A 15,133-nucleotide genomic window follows, 5' to 3' on the forward strand; every position below is an offset into this window, starting at 1 on the left:
AGTAGGGGATGGCTGAGTGTCTCTGACTGAGAGTCCAATGTTGTAACATTAGAGCTGCTGAATAATCTATCACAAAGCACGCAGAATTAAACAAAGTTCTCCACAATATAATCAACAATAACAGCAACAACAACAATTTGTATTTATATAGCGCCTTTAACGTAGTAAAACATCCAAAGGCACTGCACAGGAGTATTTTATAAGACAAAAAATTTGACACCGATCCACATAAGGATAAATTAGGGCAGGTTGGTCAAAGAGGTAGGTTTTAAGGAGCGTCTTAAAGGAGGAAAGAGAGGTAGTGAGGCAGACAGGTTTAGGCAGGGAACTACAGAGCTTAGGGCCTAGGCAACAGAAGGCACGGCCACCAAAGGTTGAGCGATTATAATCAGGGATGCTCAAGAGGGCAGAATTAGAGGAGCGCAGATATCTCAGGGGGTTGTGGGGCTGGAGGAGATTACAGAGATAGGGAGGAGCGAGGCCATGGAGGGATTTGAAAACAAGGATGAGAATTTTGAAATCGAGGCGCTGCTTAAGCGGGGCCCAATGTAGGTCAGCGAGCACAGGGGTGATGGATTAATGGGACTTGGTGTGAGTTAGGACATGGGCAGCCGAGTTTTGGATGACCTCAAGTTTACGTAGGGTCACATTTTAAATATAAAAATTGTAGTGTATGTACCTTGAAGAAGGAACTATATTCTGTAGCCCCTGTATACTGCAGTACCAGTAGTGACCACCCCGGTATATAAGCCTGTGAAGTAACTTTGTATAGTAGTTCCAGTTTTGTCTCCATTCAGTAAACACCTGTTATAACCAACTTCTGCAGTCCGTGTCTCAATTACACACGGATATTACATTGGCAACGAACAGATCCGAACTTACCTACAGTTCTGCACCACCTCACGGGGATCCATCCCTGAAGCGAAGTTATTAGAGGTCGAAGCCAGAAGGAAAAAACCCCAAAAAACAAACAGAAGAAACGGGCGTCGACCGTGGGCAACCGCCCTCTGATTCATCGAATTCGAAGATTTGCAGGAGAGGCTGTCGAGAGCTGGGCTTGGTTCTCCAGTCTATGGTGTTCCAGCTAATCGGGCTGGTGGCAGGTAGTACACTGATCCTTCCTGGGCTGCGGCGGGCTAGAGCTCGATCGGGTGGCTTTTCAACGGGGCTGAGCAGCGTTGTCGGGAAGAGGAGAGAGAGAGAGAGGGTGGAGCACACAGGTGCTACGAAGCCGGGCAGCGTACAGACCCGAGAAGAGGGAGGAAAGTGTCCCATAGGGTCTGCTCTGACGACGGGAAAAGTAATTAAAATAAAAGAAAAAGAAATTAGAAGCACAGAAAGCCGCGGGGAGCTGCAGTTTGCCACGGGGACCGCGGAGAGCGGCGTTGGCAGCAGCGCGGGGGGAAGCGCGCGAAGACCATAGGGCATCACCATCAAGGCATAAAAATGCCAGCAACAGTGTTGGCAGCAGCGGAAAAGACAGAAAGCACGGGAGGCGCCATCTTAATCCAGAGGGGAAGAAGGAAAAGCGTGGGAGGCGCCATTTTGTTCAATCGGGGAAGAAGGCGAAGCGCGGGAGGCGCCATTTTGTTCACTCGGGGAAGAAGGCAAAGCGCGGGAGGCGCCATCTTAGATCTCCAAGATGCTGAAGACTGGCAATATCACTGCCTTCGATAATGAAATAGAAGACTGGACCACGTATGTGGAAAGAGTCGAAGTATATTGCAAGGCAAATGAAGTAGCCAATGAGAAAAAGGCATCAGTACTACTAAACTTAATGGGCGCAAGAACATACGGCCTATTGCGGAATCTGATCACTCCAGTCAAACCGATGGAGAAGAGTTTTAACGAAATTGTTGATATCCTACAGGAACACCTAAATCCTACACCGCTGCTGATAGCAGAAAGATTTAAATTCCACAAGAGAAATCAGCATAAAGATGAGAGCAATGCTGATTACCTTACGGAACTACACAAGCTATCAAAGCACTGCCAGTTTGGAGCAGGACTGGCAGATACCCTACGGGACAAATTTGTCTGTGGACTCCTGAGTGAAGGAACCCAGAAGAGGTTACTCTCAGAGAAAGAGCTGACACTAGATAAGGCTTTCAGCGTGGCAGTATCGTACGAAGCAGCAGCAAGGGGAGCTGCGGAAATACAGCAAAAGCCACAGGAATACGGCACCCATGAAATGACACGGGGATTTGAAAAATGTTATCGCTGCGGCAGAACAACCCATGACCAGAAGGACTGCTGGTCCAAGGACAAAACATGCAGGCAATGCGGAAAGATGGGACACATTGCACGAGTTTGCAGGTCCAGGAAGAAGACTAACGACAACAAAAAGACTACTAAGGAAAAGTACAGGAAAGTACAAAAGATGACGGACAGTAGTTCCGAAGACCAGAAGAGCGAGTGAATCCGGGAACAAGAGACTAAGCTGTCTCAAACTACACAACGTAATCGCAAAAGAGGATCACCGAACCATTTGGGTCACCCTCACGATAGCAGGGTCCCAAGTCAAAATGGAATTGGATACAGGATCAGCGCTAACCGTCATGTATCGACGAGACTACGAGTGGCTATTCTCACACATACCCTTGAAAGACACATCCATTGTCTTGAAGACATATACGGGGCAGAAAGTATACCCCAGAGGGAAAATAAGGGTGCCTGTCGAATACAACGGCAAGGAAATACAGAAATTGTATCTGTACATACTGCAAGATGGTGGACCACCGTTATTGGGACGTGAATGGATCAGAAAGATAAGTTTAGACTGGCACTCCATTCAGGCACTGACTGTGGCTGGTAAAAAGGATGACGACGTCACACCTGGACGATTGTCAAAAATCTTAGCTAACGCTAAAGAGGTATTTCAACAAGGACTGGGAACTCTTAAAGGCATAAAACTGCCTCGATAAAAATAGAAGAGAATGCAATTCCCAAGTTTTTCAAAGCAAGACCGGTACCGTATGCAATTCGCCCAGCCATCGAGGCAGAGCTGGAGAATCTGGAGAATGCAGGCGTGTTATCTAAGGTAGACTGGAGCGAGTGGGCGACACCCATCGTTCCTGTCATGAAGAAAACGTTAAACAATAAGTCTGAGGAGCCAAGGAAGGTTCGCATCTGTGGGGACTTCAAGGTGACTGTGAACCCAATCCTTCACACAGTACAGTATCCTCTTCCGAGGATAGAAGATATTTTCACCTCACTATCTGGAGGGAAACGTTTTACAAAAATTGACCTAGCGCAAGCATATTTGCAGATGGAGGTTGAAGAATCCTCTAGGAAATATCTCACGATAAACACTCACAAAGGTCTTTACCAGTATAATCGACTGGTAATCGGAGTAGCATCAGCTCCGGCTATATGGCAAAGAGCGATGGAACAAGTCCTGCAAGGGATTCCGGGGACTCAGTGTTACTTGGACGACATCCTAGTGACAGGTGAAAATGACAGTGAACAACTTGCCAACCTAGAGCAGGTGCTCACTAGACTAAGAGAACATGGGCTACGAGCCAATCGCCCCAAGTGCGAGTCTTTTAAGAAACAAATATCGTATTGTGGCCACGTGATTGATGAAGAGGGGTTACATAAGTCCCCTGACAAAATTGAAGCGGTAGTTAAGGCTCCAGCGCCTGAAAATGTGTCGCAACTGAGGTCATTCCTTGGATTGGTGAATTACTACCATAAGTTTTTGCCGAATTTGTCCACAATTCTGCACCCACTGAACGCCCTGCTACAAACTGGAGTAGCATGGAAATGGAGCGATGAATGTAAGCGGGCCTTTCAGAAGTGTAAAGGCCTGATCACTTCAAGAGAAGTATTGGCTCACTACAACCCATCACTACCGATAAGACTGGCGTGTGATGCGTCTCCCTACGGCGTTGGAGCGGTACTGTCACGTAAATTCCTTGATGGTTCAGAGAGGCCGATAGCTTTTGCGTCACGCTCGTTAACTTCAGCCGAGCGTAACTACGCCCAGATTGACAGAGAGGCCCTCAGCCTGGTGTGGGGGGTGAAGAAGTTCAATCACTACCTGCATGGACAGAAATTTACTCTACTAACTGATCCTCAACCTCTTGTCTCCATTTTCAACCCTAAGAAGGGCGTCCCGATAATGACAGCACAACGGCTACAGAGGTGGTCCCTTTTCCTAGGGGCACACCAATATGACATCGAGTACAAAGGAACTAAACAGCATGGGAATGCTGATGGATTGTCGCGCCTACCGTTGCCGACAGTGGAAGAAGCACCTGCAGTGGATCCTGTGGAGATATTCCACTCGACCATAGTCGAATGTCTACCTGTGACGAATGCAAACATAGAAAAGGAAACACGAAATGACCCGACACTCTCCAGGGTGTATGATTTAACGGTGAAGGGATGGCCAGCACATGGCGAACCACTGTTGCCAGCATTCTCGCCGAGAAGAGAACAGCTGTCAGTGTGCCGAGGAACCTTGATGTGTGGATCCAGAGTAGTAATTCCACCCAAATTGAAGGATAGAGTGCTCAATGAGCTTCATGAGGGTCATCTGGGAGGGGTAAAAATGAAGAACTTAGCCAGAGCGTTTGTGTGGTGGCCAGGAATCGATAGAGAAATCGAAGAGATGACCAAGAGCTGTACAGGATGCCAGAAGGTCCAAAACGCCCCACCACAAGCCCCTCTACATCCATGGGAGTGGCCCTCATCTCCATGGCAAAGGGTACACATTGATTTTGCTGGTCCATTTATGGACTCGATGTTTTTAATTGCGGTGGATGCACATTCAAAGTGGCCAGAGGTAATAAAAATGTCCTCAACCACCACAGAAAAAACTATCACAGTCTTACGAACCATATTCGCCAGAAATGGGCTGCCTGAACAGATTTGCTCCGACAATGGACCACAGTTTGTGTCTGAAGAGTTCCGGAGGTTCTTAAAGAACAATGGTGTTAAGCATTACACATCCGCCCCATATCATCCAGCCACCAATGGATTGGCTGAGAGGTTCGTTCAAACATTCAAGAAGGCTATCAAGGCAATGTGTAATGAAGACATACCCCTACAACACAAGGTGGATAACTTCTTGTTTGCCTACCGGAATGCGACACATGCGGTTACCAACCAAACTCCAGCCATGATGTTCTTCAATCGAAGACTAAGATGCCGCTTGGATTTGGTTAAGCCAAACAACAGAAGAGATGTGGAGAACAGGCAGTTTCAGGATATGAATGAAAGGCCAACCAGGAGTTTCAAGATAGGTCAACCAGTTTTGGCCCGGGACTACCGCACAGAGAAATGGCAGCCAGGAACGATCTGCACACGGCAAGGACCTCTAATGTATACCGTGGACGTTGGAGAGAGCATTGTAAGACGCCATGCTGACCAGATTCTAGAGTCATTGGAAAACGTCAAAACTACACCACGATCCTATACACCTGGTGATGAAACCGAAGTACCAATTGCATCTACCTCAGAATCGGTGATATTGGAAGCAGACGAACCAAACAACGACGTTGATCCCGAATCAACTTTGCCAGAAGAACCTGATACCCCAAAGAGGCGTTATCCGGACGGAATCAGGAAGCCTCCTCAAAGACTGAATTTATAATTGCTTAACTTCAGCTAATGTATATAGCAACTGTAATTGTAAATATGTTATTTAATTATTAATCGAATGTTATGTACTGTTTAGCTAAAAGGGGAGGAATTGTAGTGTATGTACCTCGAAGAAGGAACTATATTCTGCAGCATCTGTATACTGCAGTACCAGTAGTGACCATCCCTGTATATAAGCCTGTGTAGTAACTTTGTATAGTAGTTCCAGTTTTGTCTCCATTCAGTAAACACCTGTTATAACCAACTTCTGCAGTCCGTGTCTCAATTACACACGGACATTACAAAAATATATAACCATTATTACATATTCTTTTAAATCATTGTATATTGTAAAACATCCATATTCACCTTCTTATAATGAATTGTCTGGATCATTGCTGTTTCAAAGCTGTGTGTTCCCTTCAGCTGTGTCTTCTCCCATAGTGCTTTAAGAATTTGTACTGATGTATCTTGGGTAGACAAAGGACTTGCTGAACAGCTCTGTGAAAGACAAGAAACCACAGATATTGATGGATGATGTGAGAGGCTCATTCCATTCAAAATCCACCATCAGTCTCAGATAGGTATGTGGTCCTTATCAAAATGAATATTGTCAGTTTTAAGCATGAAAGATGAAGATATAAAGTTCTTTAGTAAATATTGTGCAAGGCTTGGAACAGCTATGACTAATGCTGGCAAAAGCAAATTCTAAACAAAGGCACATTATTGTCCATTGCTATAAGTCTGTGCAGAGTTCAGTAATTTATACTGCTAATGGACATGGGCAGGCAACGCAAAGTAAATGTTCAAATTAATTATGTGGAGGTTTCAAATACCATTTAAATTACTTTTCAGAGCAAATTTAGAGTGAAAAAAGCTGAGAGTCCAAGAAACATAAGTGAATAGGACAAAATATGGAAAAAGCAGAAAGGAACAAAAGGTAAACTTAAGGAGAAAAAGACTTAAGACATTAATGATAATTCTATCGTGCACATGTGCTGTAGAATGAAGTGGAAAGAACAAGATAAAAGTATTTTTTTTAGTCTGTCACCTTGTCATCATAGTTTTGCACTCAATTGACCTCAAATTGGTTGATTTTAAGGAATTGATACCTAGACACAATGGCCGCGATTTCCCCTACCTCGGTGCGGCCGGGATCGGTGGTGGGTTGCGACCCCGCTGTTGGCTCCAGCCCGCTGTCCAAAGTGATTTTACGCTGATTGGGTTAGTTAAGCCCGCCCAGCGCGTTTGCCAGCCAATTGAAGGAATCAGGTCTGATGACGTCACTTGATGGCACGTCATCAGCCGGTTTCCTTAAAGGGACCATGTGCAAATTGATTTTGACAGTTGTACTGTCAGTATTCTACAGCACTGAGGTGCTGCAAACACTGACAAGCACTGCACAGAGGTGCACTGCTGCACCCAGGCTCTCCCATGACTCCCTCCATATGCTTATGGAGGGAGTCACAGCATCCACCACCTTAAACATTCACTCCCTCCACCACTGGCATACCGTGGCTGCAGTGTGTATTATCTACAAGATGCATTGCAGCAACTCGCCAAGGCTTCTTCGGCAGCACTTCCCAAACCCGCGACCTCGTCTACCTAGAAGGACAAGGGCAGCAGGTGCATGGGAACACCACCACCTCCAAGTTCCCCTCCAAGTCACACACCATGCTGACTTAGAAGTATAACGCTGCTCCTTCATCGTCGCTGGGTCAAAGTCCTGGAACAGCACTGTGGGAGTACCTTCACCACACGGACTGCAGCGGTTCAAGAAGACGGTTCACCACCACCTTCTCAAGAGCAATTAGGGATGGGCAATAAATGCTGGCCTTGCCAGCACCGGCCACATCCCATAAACAAATTTTAAAAAACGCAGGGAGGTCCTCTTCCCTTCACATGGACAGAAGAGACCTCCCCAGGAGATCATCGCAGCCTGGTTGCACATTGCATAGGAGGACACAAGCAGGGATGTCGTTCAGAGGACCAGGCTGCAGTGGGGCAAACCTTTCAATAATCTCAGTAGATCACGAAACGTTACTGCAAAGCCACACTCAACCTCATCCTGCTGTGCCACTCATCACATCCCCCTCACTCTGCCTTCCCTACCCTACTCCTGCACATCCTTACTCACACCAACTTACCTTGCACCTCCACCCATTGCGCACTATCTACATTATCACTTTCCCATCTCATTAGCCACTCCTCACACTCACCCTCATCCTAGTCCAATCATACCAACTAACAACACACAAGGGTAGGCACTTGTGTGGTTTAGCCAATATGAAGTTTCTGTTAAAGATTTCAATGTTTGACAACACATTATGTTCAACACTTTGCGTTCTTGGACAGATTTGTGTGCACCTTTGGAAGTGGTTTAGTGTGTTGCAGTTAATGGTGAGACATAATGGTACCCCCCGCAATGGTGACGAGTGTGAAAGGAATGGCTTGGATATTGTAGGGATGCTTTACGGTATTGGTGTGGGGTGGTGCCAACCTGGCGCATTATATGGCAGCCAAGGTGTACCGCGTCAAGTGAAGTAAATCTGGCCATGGTGAGGTCATCCCTGGCATCCAGGGCAGCAATGTGTTCGGGTGCTGATGCCCTGTGTAGCATCAGTTGATTGCAGAGAAGGTTGGTGTTGTTGTTGGTGCCGCTGGTGTGCCTGATGCTGCTGGTGTTGGGGCAGATCATGGTGGGATTCTGAGGAAAGGTGAGATAGTTTCAAGGGCACTGATACTGATGTAATAGATGGCAGGTGAAGTTCAGATGACAGACGCAATTTGTCAATGGTGAGAGAGGTTGTTCCAATGAGGTGACATTGGATAGAGAGTTTATTCCAAAACACGTGCATCCTCCATAAAGCTCAATCTGTCTTCCAAATGCAGTAAGCAATAGCTTCTGAGCTTGGAAAGTGAACAGCGGTGAGATGGGAGCTTTTATAGCACACTTGCAGCTGTCAAGTAAAAAGATGATTTCATGGTGACGCAACTCCCGACCAGCTTACCTGACGTGATCCCCGAGCAGTATGGAGCCCGAGGGAGATCTTCTAAAATTTAAAGCTGAGCTCAAAATAGTTTTTAATTGGCTGTTAACAAGCTCTTAATCACCTAAATTGCCTCCCCCGCTGCTTGGTGTCAGGTCTGTTCAGCGCCGACAGACCCGACATCTGGGAAACTAGCATGGCGGCGGGTTGACAGTGGGTTCCCTAACCGCCGTCAAAAACATTTTTTCCCACCCGACCCACCACCAAACTGGCCCGTTGACCCCACGAAAAATTACCACCAGTGAAGATTAGATGTTTGCAATGTTTTGATGGGAAAGGTGCCTGTGCAATATTTCAACACATATTTGTTATTTTCATTTTTAATGATTTACCAGCAGATCTGTTGCATTTCTCCTAGTAAGTCGGATATAATGCACTGTTTCATAACAACAGGAGCATTATACTATGTAATCACAATATATTTTTTGGTTGTTAATGTTCATCTATGTTTAAGATGGACTGTAGCTGTAAACCACAAAGTCTAGTTGGTGTAAATAACAACATCCTAAGTTTAATTGCTGTTGGTGAAGGAAGTGTGCAGATTGACTTCTAAATTCCTGGCTCCAGGTCAGAAGAGACCAGCATGAAATTACTGTCTTTCTTTCTGTATTTCAAAAATATTTTTCTCTATTAAGTCTGATGGATTCAAAACTTATATGTGTAACAACAAATTTCCTTCAGCATTGCTCATGGTAAGTTGGATAATACACTGCTTTATAAGGAAAAAAGTATGTTAAATGGTGTAATTACGTGAGTATTATTCTGCTGCTAAAATGGAGTAGTGTCCCTTTAACGTCATAACGTATAGTTGTTAGTAAGTAAGTAGAGCCTCAGGTCAAATGGAATTTAATTAGTGAGAAAACTTTTAAAATTCTAACAGGACTAGACAGACTAGATGCAGGAAGGCTGTCCCCGATGGCAGGGGAGTCCAGAACCAGGGGTCACAGTCTAAGGATAAGGGGTAAACCATTTAGGACTGAGATGAGGAGGAGTTTATTCACCCAGAGAGTGGTGAACCTGTGGAATTCTCTACCACAGAAGACAGTTGAGGCCAATTCATTAAATATATTCAAGAAGCAGTTAGATATATTTCTTAAGGCTAAGGGGATCAAGGGATATGGGGAGAAAGCAGGGACAGGATACTGAATTTGGATGATCAGCCATGATCGCATTGAATGGCGGAGCAGGCTCGAGGGGCCAAATGGCCTATTCCTGCTCCTATCTTCTATGTTTCTATGTAAAACTGCAGAGTGACGTCAGTCTGCTCTTCAGGCTTCAAGTCAGAGCTCAGGATGATGAAATGTAATGGCTTCCTTTCCCTTTTTTTAAAGTGTGATTGCTAAGGTTATTTATTTCAAGTCATAGGTTACATACATTATGATTCCTGTACACCAAGGTATTTTCTGTTGGTGGGGGCATTTCTATGAACATTCAAATGACTGGCTTTCTTTCTCTTTTCTTAAATAGTTAGAAGACATTTTCAAATGGATTATCTAGCTGCAAGAAATGAGTCTGGAATAAATGTGACTATAATTAAATGTGACACAGCAGTGTAACACAAGTTGTGGTGGACAGAAAATATGCCCACAAATTCAATTTTTATTATAGTACCAGCAAATCTCCTATTGTACTGTTCATGGTAAGTAAAAGAAATCAGTGTTTTACAAGGGCAGGAACATTATATCATGTAAAACACTATGTACTGCAATTTCCGCTAAAGTATAAGAATGTGCCCTTTACTGCCATAAAATAAGTAGTGTTAAGGAAACACTGGCTGATTTCATACAGGAGTGAATTGAAAGACAACAAACATTCTGGCTCTGGTGTTTTGTGTTTCTGGAGAGTTCCTTGTAGAATAGGTTGGGGTAGGTAAAAGACCGTCATGGGCTAGTTAGTACAGAAACATAGAAAAATAGGAGTAGGCCATTCGGCCCTTCGAGCCTGCTCTGCCATTCAATATGATCTTGGCTGATCCTCCATCTCAATACCATATTCCCGCTATTTCCCCATAACCCTTGATGCCTTTTGCGTCCAGAAATCTATCCATCTCCTTCCTAAATATATTCAGTGACTTGGCCTCCACAGCCTTCTGTGGTAGAGAATTCCACAAGTTCACCACCCTCTGAGTGAAGAAATTGCTCCTCATCTCAGTCCTAAATGTCCTACCCCGTATCCTGAGACTGTGACCCCTCGTTCTAGGCTCCCAGCCAAGGGAAACATCCTCCCTGAATCCAGTCTGTCTAGCCCTGTCAGAATTTTATACGTTTCAATGAGATCCCCTCTCATTCTTCTAAACTCTAGTGAATACAGGCCTAGTCGACCCAATCGACAGCCCTGCCATCCCAGGAATCAGTCTGGCGAACCTTCACTGCACTCCCTCTATGGCAAGTATATCCTTTCTTAGGTAAGGAGGCCAAAACTGCACACAGTACTCCAGGTGTGGTCTCACCAAGGCACTGTATAACTGTAGTAAGACATCCTTGCTCCTGTACTCAAATCCTCTTGCAATGAAGACCAACATACCATTTGCCTTCCCAACTGCTTGCTGCACCTGCATGTTTGCTTTCAGTGACTGGTGTACAAGGACACCCAGGTCCCTTTGTACATCAGCATGTCCCAATCTATCACCATTTAAATAATACTCTACCTTTCTGTTTTTCCTACCGAAGTGGATAACTTCACATTTATCCATGTTATACTGCATCTGCCATGTATTTGACCACTCACTCAACTTGTCTAAATCACCTTGAAGCCTCTTTGCATCCTCCTCACAACTCACAATCCCACCTAGTTTCGTGTCGTCAGCAAACTTGGAAATATTACATTTGGTTCCCTCATCCAAATCATTGATATATATTGTGAATAGTTGGGGCCCAAGCCACTGATCCCTGTGGTACCCCACTAGTCACTGCCTGCCACCCCGAAAAAGACCCATTTATTCCTACTCTCTGTTTCCTGTCTGTTAACCAATTTTCAATCCATGTCAGTATATTACCCCCAATCCCATGTGCTTTAATTTTGCACACAAACCTCTTATGTGGGACTTTATCAAAGGCCTTCTGAAAATCCAAATACACCACATCCACTGGTTCTCCCTTATCTATTCTACCAGTTACATCCTCAAAAAAACTCCAGTAGGTTTGTCAAACACGATCTCCCTTTCATAAATCCATGTTACTTTGTCTAGTCCTGTTGATATTAGGCTAACCGGTCTGTAGTTCCCTGTTTTCTTTCTCCTTCCTTTTTTAAATAGTGGGGTTACATTTGCCACCCTCCAATCTGCAGGAACTGTTCCATAATCTATAGAATTTTGGAAGATGACAACCAATGCATCCACTATTTCCATGGCTACCTCTTTTAGTACTCTGGGATGCAGATTATCAGGCCCTGGGGTTTATCAGCTTTCAGTCCCATTAATTTCTCCAGCACTATTTTTTTACTAATACTAATTTCCTTTAATTCCTCCTTCTCACTAGACCCTTGGTTCCCTAGCATTTCTGGGAAGTTATTTGTGTCCTCTTCCGTGAAGACAGAACCAAAGTATTTGTTTAATTGCTCATCCATTTCCTTGTTCCCCATTATAAATTCTCATGTTTCTGACTGTAAGGGACCTACATTTGTCTTCACTAATCTTTTTCTTTTTACATATAGGGAGCAACAGTGAAAGCAGAGAGACTTAGTGTATCCTGCTCTATACACAAGACAGGCTGCCTGATCAAGAATAAATACAAAACAAAACTGAAACAACTTGCAATGTTGTAACTAACCACAGTTCTGGTCAAAGCTAACTATGGATGAGTTAGGATGCTTAGCTTAAATGGAATTTGAATCGTATAACTATGACAGTGTAAGGGATAAAGTACTGCGGTGAATACAGAATCCAGGCCTGGCATAGCAAGTCAGAGAAACAATCTTATATTCAGCAGAAGGTCAGCAGGAGTTTGCATGGAAACAGATCTTGTGAGGGGCTGCAGTTTCAAACAAAGGAAAGAGCACATGGTGATACAGTATAGGTACTGCAGGTTAGAAATAGTTCATTATCAATTACAATAAAGATGAGCTCAGATCACGGGTGTGAGAGAGTTAAGAATATGATAGACAAGATAATGGAGCCTGGACCTCGAGGCCCAGGCCAGTAGAACTGGTTTAATCAGGTTTAGGCAAAGGAGGAGACCTAACATCCATGAGAAGCTATGATTTGTAATGCTAGTTAAAGTTAATGAAAAGACTAATTTTTACTATAAGTCGGGGGCGGGGTAAAATTGAGGCTTTGGAGTGGATGCAGGTTCCCTCCTGTGCATTTGACTGTCAGAGCAAACAGCAAGCGGAGGTGAGGTGTTTCTCTCCTGGAAGGGGGAGAATTGGTTGACAAGTCACTCCAGGCCAATTTCATACAACTTGAGAATTGTGTATAGCATGAGGAAATTGGGGGAAAATGAAAGGTGAGAAAATTACATAGGATTACATAGAATTTACAGCACAGAAGCATCAGAGTGGTGTTTATGCTCCACACGAGCCTCCTCCCACCCTACTTCATCTGACCCTATCTGCATATCCTTCTATTCCATTCTCCCTCATGTACTTATCTAGCTTCCCCTTAAAGGAATCTATGCTATTCACCTCAATTACTCCATGTGGTAGCGAGTTCCACATGCTAACCACTCTCTGGGTAAAGATGGCTCTTCTGAATTCTTTATTGGATTTATTAGTGACTATCTTATACTTACAGCCCTTAGTTTTTGACTCCACTACAAGTGGAAACATCTTTTCTATGTCTGCCCTATTAAACCCCTTCATGATTTTAAAGCCCTCTATCAGGCCACCCCTCAACCTTCTCTTTTCTAGAGAAAACAGCCCCAGCCTATTCAGTCTTTCCTGATAGTTCTAACCGCTCAGTTCTGGTATCATCTTTGTAAATCTTTTGTGCACCTTCCCCAGTGCCTCTATATCCTTTTTGTAATAGGTGTGATCTGCAAATTTTGAAATTGTACTTCAGATTCCCAGTCCAAATAGTTTATGTAAATGGTGAACAGCAGTGGTACCAGCACTGATCTCTATGGAATAGCACTTCCTACCTTCCACCAGTCTGAGTAGCTACCTTTAACCACTACTCTCCATTCTTTGTTTTATAGCCAGCTTACTATCCCTTCCACCACTTGTCCCCTAACTCCACATTCTCCGACCTTAGTTATGAGTCTGCTATCCGGTACCTTATCAAAGGCCTTTTGAAAATCCATGTATATTACATCTACTGTGTTACCCTTGTCTACTCTTTCTGTTACTTCTTCAAAGAATTCAATAAGGTAAATTCAAAATAACTTATGAAAAAAAGGCATTTACCTGTTGGAAAAGAAACATGACGTAGATCCAGAGTTGGGGCTGGTCACTGTTGAGGGAGAAGCTGGATTTACAATACAGGCAGTAAAATCCTCTCTGTGGGCAGCTGAAGAGCAATTTAGCTACACATCTACTAATTGAATCTGTGTAGAAACAAGAAGAATGGCTTTTCACTTGAATTTGGTTAGTTGAAAATTGTTAAAACACCACAAAATAAACAATATCCAGAATAGAAAATAGTGGCATTAGCATGTGACTAAAATGGCTTCACTGCCTTGAATTACATAAGAACATATGAAATAGGAGCCGGAGTGGGCCATTCGGCCTCTCGAGCCTGCTCCGCCATTCAATAAGATCATGGCTGATATTCTACCTCATCTCCACTTTCCTGCACTATCCCCATATCCCTTGATTCCCTTAATATCCAAAAATCTATTGATCTCGGTCTTGAATATACTCAACGACCGAGCCTCCACAACCCTCTGGGGGTAGAGAATACCAAAGATTCACCACCCTCTGAGTAAAGAAATTTCTCCTCATCTCAGTCCTAAATGGCTGGCCCCTTACTCTGAGACTGTGACCCCTGGTTCTAGACTCCCCAGCCAGGGGAAACATCCTCCCAGCATCTACATTGTCAAGTCCTGTAAGAATTTTATATGTTTCAATGAGATCACCTCTCTTTCTTCTGAACTCTAGAGAATATAGGCCTAGTCTACTCAATCTCTCCTTTAAGGACAATGCCCCCATCCCAGGAATCAGCCTGGTGAACCTTCGTTACACTCCCTCTATGGCAAGGATATCCTTCCATATCTAAGGAGACCAAAACTGTACACAATACTCCACGTGTGGTCTCACCAGGGCCCTATATAATTGCAGTAAGACATCTCTACTCTTATACTCAAACCCTCTTGTAATAAAGGCCAACATACCATTTGCTTTCCTAATTGCTTGCTGTACCTGCATGTTAACTTTCAGTGATTCATGTACAAGGACACCCAGGTCCCTCTGAACACCAACATTTCCCAATCTCTCACCATTTAAAAAATATACTGCTTTTCTATTTTTTCTACCAAAGTGGATAACTTCAGATTTCTCCACATTATATTCCATTTGCCATGTTCTTGCCCACTCACTTAGCTTGTCTATATCCCCTTGAAGCC

At 44.1% G+C, this 15,133-nt stretch overlaps 1 protein-coding gene across 4 annotated transcripts in view; it reads right to left on the reverse strand.

The window, feature by feature from the left end:
• Positions 1-15,133, reverse strand: part of veph1 (ventricular zone expressed PH domain-containing 1) — a 390,667-nt gene that overhangs the window by 72,589 nt on the left and 302,945 nt on the right. For all 4 annotated transcript variants that reach the window (XM_085990360.1, XM_085990361.1, XM_085990362.1 and 1 more), the window contains 2 exons: positions 13,977-14,116; positions 5,956-6,087 (listed from right to left, as the gene is read on the reverse strand). In XM_085990360.1, the coding sequence (XP_085846486.1) occupies positions 5,956-6,087; positions 13,977-14,116 (272 nt within the window). The remainder of the gene's footprint in view (positions 1-5,955; positions 6,088-13,976; positions 14,117-15,133) is intronic.

This window comes from Somniosus microcephalus, chromosome 6, assembly GCF_052327205.1.
Source record: "Somniosus microcephalus isolate GS21.2 chromosome 6, FLI_Smic_1.0, whole genome shotgun sequence".
NCBI classification, from domain to species: domain Eukaryota; kingdom Metazoa; phylum Chordata; class Chondrichthyes; order Squaliformes; family Somniosidae; genus Somniosus; species Somniosus microcephalus.